Source organism: Vicugna pacos, chromosome 9 (assembly GCF_048564905.1).
Source record: "Vicugna pacos chromosome 9, VicPac4, whole genome shotgun sequence".
NCBI classification, from domain to species: Eukaryota; Metazoa; Chordata; class Mammalia; order Artiodactyla; family Camelidae; genus Vicugna; species Vicugna pacos.
In genome coordinates, this window is record NC_132995.1 from 63,698,046 (window position 1) to 63,711,802 (window position 13,757).

The 13,757-nt window shown below is 46.5% G+C and overlaps 2 protein-coding genes and 1 non-coding gene across 4 annotated transcripts in view; 1 reads left to right on the forward strand and 2 right to left on the reverse strand.

The window, feature by feature from the left end:
• Window positions 1-4,813, reverse strand: part of ELAPOR1 (endosome-lysosome associated apoptosis and autophagy regulator 1) — a 60,186-nt gene extending 55,373 nt beyond the window's left edge. The window contains exon 1 of one of the 2 annotated variants that reach the window (XM_006197391.4): window positions 4,521-4,813. In XM_006197391.4, the coding sequence (XP_006197453.2) occupies window positions 4,521-4,673 (153 nt within the window). In that variant the 5' untranslated portion in view covers window positions 4,674-4,813. The remainder of the gene's footprint in view (window positions 1-4,520) is intronic. The other variant, XM_072968066.1, reaches the window with a different exon arrangement.
• Window positions 4,814-5,891: 1,078 nt separating this feature from the next.
• Window positions 5,892-11,035, forward strand: CFAP276 (cilia and flagella associated protein 276). The gene is made up of 5 exons (XM_006197498.4): window positions 5,892-6,046; window positions 9,228-9,344; window positions 9,872-9,987; window positions 10,336-10,463; window positions 10,883-11,035. The coding sequence occupies exons 1-5, from the start codon at window positions 5,966-5,968 to the stop codon at window positions 10,951-10,953; spliced, it is 513 nt and encodes a 170-aa protein (XP_006197560.1). The 5' UTR covers window positions 5,892-5,965; the 3' UTR covers window positions 10,954-11,035.
• Window positions 11,036-12,440: 1,405 nt separating this feature from the next.
• Window positions 12,441-12,882, reverse strand: LOC116281818 (small Cajal body-specific RNA 2). The gene has a single exon (XR_004191283.1).
• Between the last annotated feature and the right edge of the window lie 875 nt (window positions 12,883-13,757).

Consider the following 13,757-nt stretch of genomic DNA (forward strand, 5'->3'; position numbering starts at 1 on the left):
TAGATAGATAGATAGAGATGATAGATAGACAGACAGACAGATGGATAATAGATGTTCAGTGACAGCCCTGAGAAACTGCCAGATTTAGAACTCAAGGACATAAGGGGAAAAATCAGAAATCAATCAAGGGGACAGAGAAGGGACTACCAGGACCTTAAAAAAATAAGCCACCCAGAAGAGTTGGTGCCCTGAAAGCCAAGAGAAGAAAGCATTCCTAGCTGGTGAGAGTGATAATTGCTTTACCAAACGCGGGGGGATGAAATGCGATTGAGAATGAGAAATTACCACTGACTGAGCAAGAGCTTTTTTGGTAGAGTTGTGCAGATGACAGTTGGCTTGGAGTGGATTCAAGAGAGAAGCAAGAGTGGATTTAGAGACAGTGATTATAGACATTCCAAGAATTCAGTGGCTTCTGCTATAAAGGGGGGCAGTAAGACAGGGTGGCCGCTGGAGGGGGAAGTGACACTCAGGAGAAGTTGAGCTGCTTTTTTCTATTTTTTAAGGTAGAAATAACAGCATATTTGATGATTGATAGGAATGATTCAGTAAACGGGAAGCATGGATGCCTCCAGAGAGAGGGAAGACTTGCTGACGTACATTGAGAAGGTGAGAAAAAGGGACGGGTCTAGTGCAGGTGGTCAGAGTGAAAGAGTTGGCGTTAGAGATTAGCCAAGACACTTCATCCAGTTCCTCATTAAAATGATGTCATGCAGGACCATTTAGTGACTTAGAATGATGTTCCCATTATGTTTTATAAAAGCATATCTTAGAATATAAAAAAAGAATATATATATAAATTTATAACTGAATCACCATGCTGTACACCAGAAACTAACACAACATTGTAAATCAACAATAATTCAATTTAAAAAAAGAAACATCATAAAACCATAAGAAGCACAACATTTACTGAGCACTCACTCTATGCTATGCATTTTGCAAAGCACTTTAAGCATTATCTTGCTTGACCCTCCCACCAATCCACCCTACCTCGTCAATCAGTTGATGGATCTTCTAACCTCTACCTTCAGCATGTTTTTCACATCCATGCCTTTCTATTTATCCCACTGCCGCCATGCCAGTGCAGTCCCTTTGTTAACCTCCTCCTTGACCTCTGTAAAATCCTCTAAACTGGTCTCCTTGCCCCCATCCCTTTGCTCTCAACTTTTGGCCAACCTCAACCTTATTTACTTTATATTCATGCTAATTCACTCTCTGCTAGAAATCCTTCAGAGATTCTCCACTTAGTTGCTAGCTTTCCAACCTTGATTTCTGTCGTACCCCACACTTACTCCACATTCCAGCCACGTGGGCTACTTGCAATTCTCAGGAGCATTTGTATTTTCCACCTGTGGACTTTTCCTCGGGCTCCTGCCTCTATCCAGAAAGCTCTCTCCCTCCATCTCTGCCCACTGAAACTCTATTGATTATTCCAGAAGCAGGTCAAGTGCCAACTGTTCAAATGTGTTTTCTTTTTCTCCTGTCAACGTCTATATTGCCACTCCTGCATCATTTACCACACAGTAACCTTATGCCACCATTTATATGTCATTATTTGTGGACTTACTTTTTCTGCCTACCAATATTTGTGAAGCACCTATGACATGTCAAGGGTACACACTGGCACTTTACATGTGTTATCTAAATTAATTTAATCCTCACTACAGCCTTGTAAGATAGATGTTACCATCCCCATTTTACAGATCAGGAATCTGAGGCTGGCAGAAGCTAATTAACTTGCTCAAAGTAGCATCCTTATTAAGTGGCAGATTCTTCACTCATTCAACACATTTTATTCCAATCTGTGTCTACTAGATTCCTAAGCCCTAAGGGCCTTTCAATACAGACTGGGAAGTCCCTTTGGGGGCAATTAGCACCAGAGCCTCAGGACAAGACAGATCTGCGGAAGGCAGATTTCTGCCCCTCTCTCTTGATTTAGATTCATTGTGCTATATCGGAAATGCTCCATGGCTCTCAGCCAGCACTTAGCCAGGGCTAGCACAGGGCAAAAGAAATGATTCAGGAAGACAAACACCACACTTGATGTTTAGTTCCACTGGTGACCCTGATTATTGTAAACCAGTGACAGGAACACCAAGCCCTAGCACACATTTAGCAATCTAGAACTCTCAGCTCCCTCCTTCCGGATTCAGGCCTTCCCCTAAACCTCTCCATTTCCTGATTGGATCCAGGTGGATGCCTTCAATTTCAGAAAACAAGGCAGGAACAGCATTGTTATCATTAGGGTCAGCCTTGGCCTGATAAGAGTCCGTGCCATTAATACCCAACAAAGACTCACAAGAAATTCATATGAAGATTAAGAACAGGGAAGGGCTAGTCTACCCTGAATTGGTTTTTCACCATTTAGGGTGAGAAGCCCCCAAAACTTGTTGGGTCAGTTCACATTGCCAAACTAGGAATATTATAATAACGGGTTGATTCTCTTCCTTATTGTTTTAGAGTCAAGGGTGTTGAGCGGCCGCTGTTTGCTCAAGGAGAGTGCAAATAGGACTTGCCGACCTCTGTGGCCAAGGAACATGATTGCTAAGCCACTTTCACTCGTGCTTGGGGTGTGGATCTCATGCAGAGTACTTCATCCAGTTCCTCTGGATGGGAAAGGGGGTTAGATGACTCTCATTGTGTTTCATTTTTCTCTTTCAATCCTTTTTTGAGCTAGGTGTTACTGAAGTATCCATTCTACAGATCCAAAAATTGAGTGGTAAGTAATAGGCAGGGACCTGAACCCTGGTATGTTGAGTCCCACAGCTTTCCACTGTCCTTAGCTCACGCTCTGTGGCAAGGCCTTTTGCTTAGGCAAGGATCAGTCATTTAAAAATGACTAAAGGCCAAATTTGTCCACAAGATAAGAGTTCTCAAGTATCAGTCTTCTTCTGCCCCTCCTAAGCAAGATGATACAATGTGTTTAATTTCTTAAATATCTCATATTTTCCATAATGGACAAAGATCTCAACCAGCAGTTGTAGTTGAACTGTAAGATTCTTACCTTCCACTCGGGAGACTCCCATGTTGGATTCTCAGGCAAGAGGGCTTGCTAGATGGAACTGTTTATCTCGACTGGTTAGACCACAGGCCACCAAGGCCAGTAAGCCACAGTCACTGACAAAATTATCAGTTCCCAGCCATCTTTAAAACAGGTCGTAGAGTGGCTGAGTCGAAATGTGGATGGCTCAGGGCAGATCATCGCTGGGACTGATACAAGTTGCCCAAATTCCCACTGACTGAGGTCACTTGTTCATATACATGAATGAAATCAAATATCTTTATTCACACAAAAATTCTCTCCTCTCCCCTACCCTCTCACTTCTTCATGATCTGTTATATTGTAGGCAGTCTAATGCCTAGAATACCTTCACAATAATGTATTCCCTTGTATTTCCATATGGCATGGAGTTGTTGTTGCTAATCAGTAGTTAACAATGACAACTTATAAAAAATATTTCAGCCTCTCAAAACGTTAGCCAAGTATGACATTTTGGATTAACTGTACAGTGCTAGACTCAATGTATTATAAAGTATTTCACATTTCACATAGATAACAGAACAACTTTTATTTTGCCTTCCTCCATGCAGTTCTTGTAAACATGTTGCTGCCTCTGCCATATGTTTTTAAAAAAGTTACTCAGAGCACAACCAATTATTATTTCAATACTATAGAAACTATTTTTTGTACTTTTTCATACCTTTTTTGTATCCCTCCAAAATAATGTTCAAAAGGCATTTTTGGTTCAAAGACATTCACTATCTATTCTCTGAATTATGTTGGCAACATTTCAGAAACACCTTGAAGACGACTTACGATATATGTCAACAAAAGTCCAGAGAAGGAAAATAGGAATTGGCAGAAAGTGAGATATTACAGAACTCAAATTCTGGTCAAAGGTGGGTCATGCACTGTCAGATACACTAAACAAAGAACACTTGGGGAGGCAAACTATAAAGAGGGTCCACATTTAGCAGCCCACAAGGTAACTGGATGTTTAATACCGAGAGGAGAGTGACGAGGGGATCCTTCAGTCCCTCTCCTACACCTTCCACCTTCACACACCTTCTTTGAAGCCATGATAAAATCACAAGGAATCCTACTTCAATCCATTACTTTCTTTTCACCTTTCAAACTCCTTTCTTACCCCACTTCTCCCCTTTCCCACTTTCTATTTTGCCCCTCTGTACACAACCTTTCGCTTTCAACCACCCATCCCAGCTGTCTTCTTCTCTCATTCCCGAGTCCAGGGACTCGGGTCCCTCCTGGCCTCCTCGGAGCTAGGACCTTTCCCCTGAGCTCAGCAGCCCAAGCTGTGAGGATGATCTATTTGGTGAGTCCTTCAGTGGGTTGGCCTCTCCATGATGCCAGTCTGCTTCTCTTCCACCCCCTCATCCCCCATTCCCAAAGAAACCCAAACTCCGTGGCCTCTGAAACTGTCTGTGTCTGGGCCCCCAGTGTCTCCGCCGGGATCTGAGATTTTTCTGACCAAGTGGGGTCGGGTCGGGGAGGACAGTACCTCTTTGCAGGCGTGAAGCTCCGGTCCCGCTCCTTGAGTCACCTGGAAGACGGTCCCAATCCAGAGCAGCAGCCGCAGAAGCCGGAGTGTGCGCCGCTCAGTTCTCCCCCTGCCTCTGGCAGAGGGATGAAGGCTGTGCCCACGCTCACCCATAGTGTTGCTCTGAGCGAGAGGCAGCAGCGGCTCAGGTGCTGCGGCTGCAGCTACTGCTGGCAGAAGGCGGAAAAAAAGGGGAGGGAGGTTCACAGGGGGAGGATGCAAGGGGCTGGGCTCGCTTCAGTCACCTCCCTGCGGCTACGCCAAGGCCGCCCATCCTTCCTCCTCCCTCCTTCCTCTTCTCCTTCAACCCACGTCGCCTTGGCAACCGCCTCCTCTTTCCCTCCGCGCGGGTGGGGCAGGGACCACGCGCTCGGCTGCCGCTCACCTGCCTGTCGTCATGGCAGCCGCTGCCGCTGGCGCACGCCGCGTGGGAAGGCGCGCGCGCAGGGTCTGCAACCGTCCCAACAGGCGCGCACGGGGCTCGTGTAAAGAACGCGGTGGAAACAACCTCCAAGTCATTACCACCAAATTCGTGTTTTCCACTGCTCTTTCGGGTCATCGGCTACTTATGCACACCTCTAACTTTGCAGATGTGGCGTTCGATAAATACTAATATCGATGGTAAAATGCCGAGCGAGAGGCTCTTAGGAGGGATGAGAGGCCCGCGCAGCCGCACACAACTTTGCACGCGGAGGATCCCGGGTCCCAGTGGTTTGGAACGCCCAATTTCAGATCGATGCCCATCTTTCATTGATAGAAACATGGCTGAGATGCCGTCTCTCCTCCAGAGGCTATATTCTGGAAGACTGGCCCCAGTAGGTGTTACCTACTGCGACAGCCGCTTCTGGAGATCTTACCTCCATCCCGCCAAATCCATCTGTGTCTTTACAAACCAGCTCTATGCAAAGCCTTGTGTAGTAGACGCCGAGTTTAGGCAAGGAGGGTTTGCCTTAGCCGGCAATTTTCCAAGCACAACAGCTGGACTCTGCTGTCTCTTGACATTCCCATTCTCTCATGGTTCTGAGAAATCCTTTCGTTAGATGCCAGGAAGGAGGACATTTTGGGGCCACATTTTAGGGCTTCTCTCCTCACTTGAAGTGTTTTGCTGAAGTCCTGTAGATGGGAGGCCGGCGTCTTTCACCGCAGGCTCACGAGTGCAAATCCAGGGCTCCCCAGCGGCGCTTTCGCTCTGCGTTTCCAGTAGCTTCTTCCGGAGGGGGCCTCCTGCATTGGACCGCCAGGTGGCGCCCTTCTCGGAGGGAATTCACCTCAGTAATAGACGGTGGGGCAGTTGCCTGGCAACTGAAATTGGGCGTTCCAAACAATTGGGACCCGGGATCCAAAGTAGTGTGCGGTTGCGCGGGCCTCTCATCCCTCTCAAGAGCCTCTCTCTCGGCATTTTACCAATGTCTGTCACGCGAGACCCTTTCCAGCACCCTACGTTGGATAACGATGACTCCTACTTGGGAAAACCGCTGGCTTCCAAGGTACTGAGGATTCTTGCGTAGATTCCCAGCAGGGTCGACGGCACCCTTCTTTCTGTCGGCGTGACAGTAACTTAAAGGACTCTGATGAGGACACTGAGTCAGCTTTCTGCCTGCCCCCATGTCCCCACATTCAGGTCTGCCAATGTTTCAGAGGTGCATTTGAGCAGAAGAAAGTAGAGCTTTAGTCCAGAGGAACACCGGGCACTCACAGCTCAAAGCAATGATTGGCATAATGGGACTTACACAGGGCCCAAATTCCTCCAAGCCACCCTCTCCTATTTGGAAAATTGTTCTCTGAAGAGATATGAAATATGGAGCGGAAGAGAATCCTCTAAAAGCCACCAGGGCAGGGTTTATACATCTGTCTTCACACTGTCTCTGTCTTCTGATTCATGCTGGCATGTGTTTGTGTATATATACGTGTTTAAAGATGATGGCCAGTGATTCGGAAACTTAGATGATCTTTTTTTCTGGTAGAAGTAGTTGAAATGTTTGAAGTGATGCAAAATAAGGTGAATTAGATGGTAATTGTAGATTAATAACAAAATCAAAGAGCTCCCTTTTGTTTATTCAACATTTATTATTTACCATATGCCAGACATCTGCTAAACACTGAGGATGTACAGATAAATTAGATGTAACTCCTATTCTCAGGGAACTCCAGTACAAAAGCCAGCTGACAACAGCAACAGCAAAAGCGCTTGCACAATAACACATGTGTCATGACAGTTATATGTAAGTGTCATGGGAAATGGGAGCTTAAAGGAAAGCTTCCCAGAGCAGGTGAGTTTTGACAACCAAATGTGAGTTAGCTGGACCAGGGGAGGGAGGAGGTGGAATGTGAGTTAGGAGGGAGGAAGCAGGAAATGGACATTCACAGCAAAGGGAGCAGCAGGTGCATATACCTGGAGAGGAGAATGAGGGTGGCCTCTTGGGGACAAGGGCTCCAAAGTGGCTGAAGTGTTGGTGTGAAATGGAGAAGTGGCGAGGGCGGAAGCTGGAGAAGTGAACTTGTTGGCCTGGGTGTGCTGTGTACACCATGCTAGTGAACTAGGTTTCCATCCTGGAAGCACTGGAGAATCATCTTGGGACATTCAAGTACGGGAGTCATGTACTTGATGGGTGTTGTAAAAAGCACAGGTGGCAGTGGCTTGGATAAGAGGTTAGTGGGGACAAGAGGGGTCAGCTAGGAGGCTTGTGCAGCAACCTCCAGGAGAAGTAAGGAATCTAAAGCAGTGACACAGGGGATCGCAATAAGATGCAAAAGGCAGGACTGACAGGACTTTGACTGGATATGGGCCAGGAGAGGGGACGAGCCTAGGGTAGCTTCTAGGTTTCTGAGGGCTTAATTGATACCATCTACTGAATGAGGCATCAAGGGAAAACAAATTTGGGGAGAAAGATGTTGAGATCAATTATGTAGCTGTTGCTTTTGTGGAGTCTGTAGGACATTTACATGGAGATGAATAGTAGGCAACATGGTTGAGAGTTGTGGGTTGAAGACACAATATTCATAAGGTAGTTGAAGCTTGAGGAGGGAATGAGCTCATCCAGTGAAGGTGAGTCAGCAAAGCAGAAACGAAACCCCTGGAGAATAGCACTAAGGGGCAGAGAGAGAAAGAAGAGCTGAGAAAGAAGCTGAGAAGTAACAACCAGAGGCAGGAGGAAAACCAGGAGGAGCTGGACCCACATAGGATGGAGAGAACATTTCATGGAATCAGAGTCATGGTGCCAGAAACCACAGAGGTCAAATAAGATCGGCTCTGGAAAGGATACACCTGACCTAGCCACAAAGATTATTGGTCACTAGCAGGAGCAGTTTCAGTGGGTGCTTGAGGCACAGGGCAGCCTGCAGTGGGCTGAAGAGTGGGTATGAATGGGGAGGAAGTGGAAGTAGGAAGTGTTGACTCTTAAAGAAGCATGGCTCAGTAGGGAAGGTCATAGAGTGGTACCTAGACCACTATAAAAAAAAGGAATGAGGGAGAGGATGGGGACGGGGAAGCCAGGATAGTGCAGGTCCTGGGAAGGGTTGGGTTCAGAGAAGAAGGATTATTCTTGAATAAAAGGGACTTCCCTTTCTCTGAGATGGAAGGATAAAGGATGTTAAGGTGGCACTCATGCTTGACAGGCTTGACTTCCTCAGTGAAAGGCAATCTTCCTCTTCTGCTCAGAAAGACGATGAGGCTGACATAGCCTTCTAGGGATGGGAGGAGAGCTGCCTAGGCTTGCATCATATATATTTGTAGTTTTCTCATTTCATTTTAATCTTTTTTGGTGATAGCATAGTGCCTGGTCCATACTCTTCAATTAATGCCTTGTTGAGCTGAGTCATGCAGCACTTTGTCATACACAGGGAGAGAGAGGGTACCAGCACTGGAAGGTAGAATGAGATTTCTACTAGATTATAGTAGTAGACTGGAATTCAGTCATTGATTCAACCAGTATTTCATTTTAGAACACAACGTTAGGTCACTGTGCTGGGTACTTGGGATACAGTGGTGAACAATACGGCGTTGTACGTGTCATGAAGAAATCGGTTTTGCACTTTTTGTATTCATACTTGTGGGGTTTTATTGAGGACTGAATGTCCAATGAAGTTTTTGACATTCCTGAAGGCACAATGACCCTTCCTTGCTTACAGAAAAAATGTCCTCACTTGATTCTCTTGTCTGATTGCTTCTTGTGTCCTTCCTTCACCCCCACCCCAGTTATAATATTGTGCAGTCCACATGAAGCACCCCTTCCTTTTCAGTCAGACTCCTTTCTGCAGGCTTCCACCACTCCTTCATGTGCACAACCCCAGATCTATTACTTGTTCTGAGTTCTCCTCCAACAGCTGACACTTCCAGTTTCCTACCTGTTAATTGCATCAGGACGTCTCACCTCTTCTTCAGTCAGGACTTCTAAATCTGAGCTCATTATCTTGCCTTTCTGCTCCTGACTCTTCACCCCTTGTACCTCTTCACCCCTTTTCCTGTATTCCTGGCCCATTCCTGTCAGTTCTAAGACTGAACACTTAGGAGGATCAAAAGCCTGGGAGTCTTGCCCCATGTCGTTCTTCTCTTTGTAGGTGTCTGAGATTCAGTTAAAATAGGATAGAACAAGGGGATGGATGTCACTGAAGCTACCATATCAGCAAGGCCTCCTGTAACCTGTCCTGGGTGTTGTTTCTCTTTTACAGAAACTGCCATATAAGAACCCAACTCACCTTGCTCAACAGCAGGACCCCTGGCGTCGGCTCAACTCAACACCTACAATAACCTCCATGAGGCGGGATGCTTATTTTTTTGATCCTGAGGTAACCCAAATTGAAATGCTGTTTCTCTTTACATCCACTTAAGACAAATCAATATTCTTTTTGAAAGGGAGTCTGTCCCTAACTGCTTTAGCAACTTTATCTTGTCCCCAGTCCAAGATCCTATCAAATCTAAAGCCAAATACCAACTTCTCTGGCCTCTGCAAAGTCAGAAGGCTTGGGTTTTGCTCCAGTTGATTACTTGGAGTAAATCATTCCGTCACCCGCCTTCTCACTGTTCTCATTATAACCATGAGTGAGGCAAGGCCCATTAAGCCCAAGTCAAGGGCAGTACAGTGATCCTCAAGTCTCCAGGAGAGCCCCTGACGCCTTAGACCTAACCATGAGACAGTTCTGTATGGACAAGAGTTAAGAAGTCATCGTGCACAGTGATTTGGTGTGTAAGGAGTTGGTGGCTCTCAGGCCCAAAAGGTTTGCTCTGCTTTGGGGGGAGTAGAGCCCAACAGAACCCAACTGGAGCGGGTGCAGGGGTGGCAATTTAACCCTGGTGGGGTTGGCTTCCTCTGTAGATACCCAAGGATGATCTGGATTTCCGCTTATCAGCCTTGTACAACCACCACACGGGGACATTCAAGAACAAAAGTGAGATACTGGTACACCAGGAGACCATCCAGGATACCCATGGGTAAGTGGTGGAGGTGGAGCCTCTCTCCCCCAAGGACAATGCCATCCAGTCATGTAAGTTACACCTCGGGAATAACAATCAATAGGTACTTGTTTGTATAGATTTCTGTATGTTTTACTTCTGTATCTGTAAAACAATTTCTTTTTTTTTTTAACTTTCTAAAATGAACAGAGATCCTCCAAGATTGTGCCCATCTGTATAAGCAAAATCTTTGGTTAATGTCACAGAGGGTTAAAAGGGCCTTTGGCTGCTTTATTTTTGAGAATGCATGCAACTGTCTTTTCCTCCTTACCTTTCTTCTCGTGATTGATTTCACTCTCCCCTGTTCTTCTCCACACCATCTTCTAGAATCAAGATCCAATTCCCTGGAGAACTTTTACCCCCTCCCCAACTACCCCACATCACTTCCCGAGCTAACATCAGACACTGGATCAACCCTAAGAAGGAGTCTATCCATAGCATCCAGGGATCCATAGGTAAGGGTTAGAAGACTTGAGGGGCAGGGGGCAGACGACGGTGCAAAAGTTTTTCTAAATGGACCGAGGAATCAGGGAGTTGAGGTGTTGGCTATTAGGGAACACCAGGGATAACTGAGTCTTGGGACAGCAGTGATTCAGTTGACACATATCAGACTATTACCAGGGGACATGCTGCCTATAAAGCTGGGAAATGAATTCAGTTTTTCAGAGCCTCTACCTCAGCTTTAGGTCTAGGGAACAAAAATTTTCAGCAAAGGGCGGAAACCTGGAAGTGGAAGACCTGTAACTCTGCTGCCAGTCCTCTATAAACCAGAACCTTCTCCATAGCAGCACCCAGAAATATGTGGATGACAACAGGTTCCCAGAAAAGGCAAAGGATCTGAAACTCACAGCCTGCTCCCTCTTCTCTTTTCTAGTGTCCCCTCACACCGCAGCCACCAATGGAGGCTATTCCCGAAAGAATGATGGTGGCTTCTTCTCCACCTAAGTGTTGACAGGCCCCTGGACTCACAAACCATAGTGGAACATCTTGCCACCCACCTCCATTAAATAGACTTGTGTAAGATGAAGCCTGGAGTGTCTGTTACCCATGGACTGCTACTTGGCTACTCTTAAAATATGGAAGTTGTCTCAACTTTTAGAAACTAGTCCTTTGGGCATATTTGCAACTTGGAAAGTCATCTTGCTGAAAAGATATGGATTTAGGACAGAACATCACTGTTTTGGGCAGAGAAAGGTATTCACATTTTGTAAACTGGAGTCATTCCAACCATACAGATATACATCCATTCAACATTTCTTGCAAAACTTTCTGTCTCAGACACTGAGCTAAGTGTTGGGGAAACAAGAATGGACATGGTCCATTCTCTCAGTGAGCTTAACACTGTTGTTTCAGTGGCTCTTTGTAGCATTAATATTTATGCTGAGGTCACACTTACGAGATTTCAGACTTCCCAGACTTAGTCGTCTGTTAGGCTTTAGTTTTCCATGAGGACTCTTGTCTCCCTGGTCCTGGCTTCTCATCATTGTTCATTCTCTTAATTCTGCTACTGCCTCCTTGCCTGGGAGTTAATTCTCTTTTCTTTGCCTTGATTGGTGCTGATATACAGCCCGATTCTTAGAAACAGGGCTCAGCAATCTGGTGCTAGGGTCTGAAAGTACCTAAAAACTGATGCATTAATGTAGTTTCTAAAATTATTAAGTCACTCACAGGAACCTGCTGTTAGAATGAGTGATAAATGGCAGATCTTTTGGACTACTGTATTGTAAATTCCCATTTCTAAGTTTGGACAGTATACGCATTGTTGAATAATTCAGGTATGAAAGTGTTTCTTCCTTGTACTCAGGTGCAGGTCCTTAAATACCACCGAGCTATCACAGCCGCTCTCCCACGGAGATACTCCAGTGTATTCACATAGTGTTTGCTGCTGAGTGCAATATTAAGTTTCAGTTCTCATTATTTAGAATGGCTGAAAGTGGCAGAGAGTGATGACTCTTAAGAACCACCTCATGCGGATTATTTGATACTGAACATCAAAAAATTTATCATTGCAATCTATGCATGGAGACTTCTAAAAATAAAGATTCCTAGATCTCACTGATAATTCAAATTAAGTAAGTATGGTGTGGATCCCTGGAATCTGAATTCTTAAAAGATGTCCTTCCTAGTTCTCTTATGGATATATACACACATATATAGCCATGTGTGTACACCTATATCCCTTCGCGACAGGCCTTAGACCAGGGGCACCAGTGTTGGTACCATACAGAGTCATCATGACAAGGCGGGCCTGGACGAAAAAAGGGAGGAGGCTACGGAAGAAAAACTGCGACGGGGAACAAGGCCTCTGTCCCCTTTCCGCTCCCGCTCCCTCGAGCGGGGCAACGGCTTATTCAATCGCCCGCCAGCACCCCGGGGCAGGCGCCGACCGTGGACACGTTAGCCCCAACGCCACCGGCGGCCCTGGGCCGGGCTCAGATCAGAATCGCCTCGATAATCAGTGGCCCGGGACAAGCCCGGCCTCGTCTATCTGATCAATTCATCACTTCTGAGCGCCGGGCCCCGTTGGGCCGGCTCCGGGACCTCGGGGACCGCGGCGTTGCCACCGCCCAAGGGGCCTCGCTGCACAGCGCCCCAAGGAAAGGGCTTCGCAGGAGGGGAGCTTTTCATTTCGGGTCGGCCCGGCGGGGCTGGAGTCACGACCCGATCAAATAAGATCAAGGTGTAGGCCGGGGGAGGGGCGCGGGGGTGACGCACGCATTCGCCTTGCACGCACCATGCGCGCATTCACACATTCACACGTCCACTCACACACTCGACCCGCACGCGCCTTCCACGAAGGCGATACAATACACACGATACTTCCCGATACAATACACACGAACCTCACCCGAGGCCACGCTCCCTCCGGCAGAGGAGCGGAAGGCCTCACTCTCCTTTAAACCCTTCCGCCCGCCCCTCCCCTGCCCCGGAGGCTTCTGGGAGGAAACACCGAGCACAGGCCCTCGCCGGGTGTGCGCTCTGCTGCCCTCGCGTGGCTCGGAGGGGAACCCAAGGCCCCGGTAAAGGCGGGGCAAATTCCGACGATACTGACCCGTGATTGTCATTTGATCTTTGTGGAGCTGCACATTTATATCCATATCTATAGTTTTTCTTTGACCTTTGATGAAGTTCTGGATATAAGATGATTCAATCTCAAGATATTTACAGGTAAGTAATTCCTTCCCCAGGGAGAAGGCAAATCCTGATCACAACGTCAGCTCCCCCAGGAGCTCCTTCTCGCTTGGGAGAAGGCAAACGTTCACCAAAGGGAAAGGTGAGAATAGATCACTTAAATGCAAGGACTAGGTAGTCACAATATCTGTGAAAAGAGTAAATGCAGGAAGGCATATCCCTGTCCTCACAGAGCTCTTACTACCCAGAACTTGCTATGGTGGTCATATTGCTGAATCGTCATTTACTTTCATATCCATTAAAACATATCTCAAACTCCAGGACAAGTTGGGGGGGGGCAGCGGGGAGGGGGGAGGAATGATTTTATAAATAGAGTTAGCTCCTTTCATATCAGACAGCACAATTTTAATGATTCAGTTCCTTCTTTCTCCTTTTTCAATTAAACACTATGTGAAGGAGGAAGATAAACCAGAATAACTTTGTGAAATTATCATTATGAGGTTATCATTTGTACTTGTGCTAGTCCCACCATGCACTTAGAATAAACAAATAGGGGAGAGTATCCATTGTATGTGCCACAGTCCCATTGGCTCAAGGATTTTCTAGGTGTGTGGTTA

Coding starts and splice junctions, on each gene's coding strand:
- CFAP276 (XM_006197498.4), top strand. CDS start 5,966: ATGTCTGTCACGCGAGACCCTTTCCAGCACCCTACGTTGGATAACGAT. Junction 6,047..9,227: donor GAAAACCGCTGGCTTCCAAG/GTACTGAGGATT, acceptor TCTCTTTTACAG/AAACTGCCATATAAGAACCC. Junction 9,988..10,335: donor ACCATCCAGGATACCCATGG/GTAAGTGGTGGA, acceptor ACCATCTTCTAG/AATCAAGATCCAATTCCCTG.